The sequence below is a fragment of the Pristiophorus japonicus genome, chromosome 21 (assembly GCF_044704955.1).
Source record: "Pristiophorus japonicus isolate sPriJap1 chromosome 21, sPriJap1.hap1, whole genome shotgun sequence".
Classification (NCBI taxonomy): domain Eukaryota; kingdom Metazoa; phylum Chordata; class Chondrichthyes; family Pristiophoridae; genus Pristiophorus; species Pristiophorus japonicus.
The window spans coordinates 32,587,438-32,591,578 of NC_091997.1; the positions used below are offsets into that span (position 1 = coordinate 32,587,438).

Sequence of the window (4,141 nt, forward strand, 5' to 3'; positions counted from 1 at the left end):
AGGGGTCTCACCGCTCCCCCTCCCCCCTCACCTCACTCCCCTCTCTCCACCACCCCACTCCTCCCTCCCCCCCCTCTCCCTCCACCCCTCCCTCCACTCCCCTCTCCCCCTCCCCCCCCACCCCTCCTCCCCTCCCCCCCCCTCCCCCCCCCCCCCACCCCCCCCTCCCTCTCTCCCTCCCTCCCCCCACCCACTCCCTCGCTACCCCTCCCTCCCCCCACCCCCTCCACCCACCCTCCCCCCCACCCCACTCCCTCGCTACCCTCCCCCCTCACCCACCCCCTCCCCCCCCCCCCCCACTCCCCGCACAACCCACCCACTTGCACCCACTCTCCCCCCCCACCCACTCCTTCGCTACCACCCCTCGGTACCCACCATCCATCCCTCGCTCCCACCCCCTCCCTCTCTACCCTTTCTTCCCCCACCCAACTCCTCTCTACCCTCCTCTCCCCCCCCCCCCCACCCACCCACTCCCCCTCTACTCTCCATCCACCCCACTCCCTCTCTACCTACCCCCTCTCTACGCTCCCTCCCCCCACCCACTCCCTCCCCCCACCCACTCCCTCCCTCTCTACCCCCCCTCCCCCCACCCACTCCCTCCCTCTCTACCCCCCCTCCCCCTCTACCCCCCTCCCGCCACCCACTCCCTCTCTACCCTCCCTCCACCCACTCCCTCTCTACCCGCACTCCCCCTACCCCCTCTCTACCCTCCCTCCCGCCACCCACTCCCTCTCTACCCTCCCTCCACCCACTCCCTCTCTACCCACCCCACCCAATCCCTCGCTACCCTCCCTCCCCCACCACCCAATCCCTCGCTACCCACCCACTCCCTCTCTACCCACCCCACCCAATCCCTCGCTACCCTCCCTCCCCCACCACCCAATCCCTCGCTACCCACCCACTCCCTCTCTACCCCCCCTCCCCACCCCCTCCCTCTCTACCCTCCCCCTCTCTCTACCCTACCAACCACCCCCCCCACCACCCATCCCCTCTCTCTACCCTACCAACCCCCCCCCACCCATCCCCTCTCTCTACCCTACCCACTCCCTCTCTACTCTCCCCCCCACCCACTCCCTCTCTACCCACCCCCCCACCCACTCCCTCTCTACCCACCCTATCTCCACGCACTCCTCCCTCTCACTCCCTCTCTACACTCCCTTCTCCCCCACCCCCTTCACTCCTTCTCTCCCACCCCCTTCACTCCTTCTCTCCCCCCCACCACACCCTTCTCTCCCCCCCACCACACCCTTCTCTCCCCCCCACACCCGCAACACTCCCTCTCTCACTCCTCCCCACCCACCGGGTTTTACCGTTTGATGCGGAGCAGGCAGGGCTGTGAGGGTTTCTCGCTGTCCCAGTCGGTGCTGAGGCTCGGGTCCCACGAGGTGGCGTGCAGTTGGCTGAGGAGGCCGCTGGGGACCGGGCTGGTGCCACTTGGCAACAGCAGCGGGCCGCCGCTCCCGACCTGCTCGCCCGGAGCTTCCGCCATCTTGGCCGGCACGCCCACACTGCGCAGGCGCGGGCCCGAGCGCCTCCGGCGGTGACTCCCTGTACCGCAACCTCCGCCCACAGCGCCGCCCTGCCGGCAAGTTGCGATATCACAACCCCGCCCACAGCGCCGCCCTGCGACAACATAAGAACATAAGAATTAGGAACAGGAGTAGGCCATCTCGCCCTTCGAGCCTGCTCCGCCATTCAATAAGATCATGGCTGATCTGGCTGTGGACTCAGCTCCACTTACCCGCCCTCTCCCCGTAACCCTTAATTCCCTTATTGGTTAAAAATCTATCCAACTTTGACTTGAAAACATTCAATGAGCTAGCCTCAACTGCTTCCTTGGGCAGAGAATTCCACAGATTCACAACCCTCTGGGAGAAGAAATTCCTTCTCAACTCGGTTTTAAATTGGCTCCTCCGTATTTTGAGGCTGTGCCCCCTAGTTCTAGTCTCCCCCACCAATGCAAACAACCTCTCTGCCTCTATCTTGTCTATCCCTTTCATGATTTTAAATGTTTCTATAAGATCACCCCTCATCCTTCTGAACTCCAAAGAGTAAAGACCCAGTCTACTCAATCTATCATCATAAGGTAACCCCCTCATCTCCGGAATCAGCCTAGTGAAGTGTCTCTGTACCTCTTCCAAAGCTAGTATATCCTTCCTTAAGTAAGGTGATCAAAACTGCATGCAGTACTCCAGGTGCGGCCTTATCAATACCTTATACAGTTGCAGCAGGACCTCCCTGCTTTTGTACTCCATCCCTCTCGCAATGAAGGCCAACATTCCATTCGCCTTCCTGATTACCTGCTGCACCTGCAAACTAACCTTTTGGGATTCATGCACAAGGAACCTCCACGGCCGAGGTTTCATGTGGCGGTCGGAAGAGAGGGCTGTGGCTGGTGAGGTGACCAGGGTCAGGAACCTGCTCGATGGCGGAGGAGCGGGCTGGATGGCGCCAGACACGCTGGCGCGGCGCCTAAATTCTGCCAACGTCCGCCACGCGGCCGATGCCATCGAGTCGCTAAAAGCAGCTCTGGGCCCTGACTCTGTTAGGTGCATCGAGGAGGCTCAAGCACGTGGGGAGATCCCGTCCGAACTGACCCCCGTCCGGACGGAATTCCTCATCGGCGCCAAACCCCGGAACCTCCCTCGGGGGCCGGCGCCTCACAACTTGAGCCGCCTCGGGGAAATCCCCTCCGTGCCTTTCAGTTCCGCGCGGAGGGGTTTCCTGTACGGGCTGCTCCTGCACACCCTCAACTTTGCCATCCTCGCCGGCCGTCCGGACACGCCATGGCGTACCATCTTGCCGTCCGGAGGAGGCGGGGGTCCCCGATGGAGGGCACTCTACGCAGGGGTCCTCCCACTATTCATCGGGGACTTGGCCTGGAGGGTGGTGCACGGAGCAGTGCCGTGCAACAAATTTTTAAGCCGGTTCACGGACTCCCAGGCCGCCTGCAATTTCTGCGGTCTGGAGGAGTCCGTGTTCCATGTTTTTATGGAGTGCACAAGGTTGCAGCCCCTGTTCCACTATTTGAAGGGGCTGCTCCTGAAATTCTGGCTGCACTTCAGTCCCACTCTCCTGATCTTTGGGCACCCTGTGCGGAGGGGAGCGGGTAGGTCCGAAGGCCTCCTCGTAGGACTGCTCCTGGGCACGGCCAAGGGTGCCATCAGCCGGTCCAGGCAGCGGGCGGTCGAGGGGATCGTTCAACCTGACTGCCTGCCTCTCTTCCGCTCTTACATCCGGTCCAGGGTGTCCTTGGAGATGGAGCACGCGGTGTCCACCGGTACGCTCGCGGCCTTCCGCGAGAGGTGGGCACCGGAGGGACTGGAGTGCATCATCACGCCCGGCAACCAAATTTTAATTTGATTTTACGTTTTAAAGTTTAATTTGTTTTAATTGCCGGTGCTTTTAGTGTCCCCCTCCCCTTTTATAGGGGGCACTGGGAAAATTTGATTTTAGCGCCCCAAAAAAAAAAAAAAAAAAACCAAAAAAATAATTTTAAAAAAAAGGGGCCTTGAAAATGTCTGCTGTGTCACCCAGGTCGGGTGGCATGGTCTTAATGTTTTATGTTTTGCAGGTAAACTCAAAAGAGTTTCATGCACAAGGAACCTCCACGGCCGAGGTTTCATGTGGCGGTCGGAAGAGAGGGCTGTGGCTGGTGAGGTGACCAGGGTCAGGGACCTGCTCGATGGCGGAGGAGCGGGCTGGATGGCGCCAGACACGCTGGCGCGGCGCCTAAATTCTGCCAACGTCCACCACGCGGCCGATGCCATCGAGTCGCTAAAAACAGCTCTGGGCCCTGACTCCGTTAGGTGCATCGAGGAGGCTCAAGCACGTGGGGAGATCCCGTCCGAACTGACCCCCGTCCGGACGGAATTCCTCATCGGCGCCAAACCCCGGAACCTCCCTCGGGGACCGGCGCCTCACAACTTGAGCCGCCTCGGGGAAATCCCCTCCGTGCCTTTCAGTTCCGCGCGGAGGGGTTTCCTGTACGGGCTGCTCCTGCACACCCTCAACTTTGCCATCCTCGCCGGCCGTCCGGACACGCCATGGCGTACCATCTTGCCGTCCGGAGGAGGCGGGGGTCCCCGATGGAGGGCACTCTACGCAGGGGTCCTCCCACTATTCATCGGGGACTTGGCCT

The 4,141-nt window shown here is 61.6% G+C and overlaps 1 protein-coding gene across 1 annotated transcript in view; it reads right to left on the minus strand.

Annotated features, from left to right (window-relative positions):
• The window catches only part of ube2z (ubiquitin-conjugating enzyme E2Z), a 40,832-nt gene extending 39,320 nt beyond the window's left edge, over positions 1-1,512 (minus strand). Inside the window, exon 1 of the mRNA XM_070864554.1 lies at positions 1,311-1,512. Coding sequence (XP_070720655.1) covers positions 1,311-1,489 — 179 coding nt within the window. The 5' untranslated portion in view covers positions 1,490-1,512. The remainder of the gene's footprint in view (positions 1-1,310) is intronic.
• Positions 1,513-4,141: the final 2,629 nt, after the last annotated feature.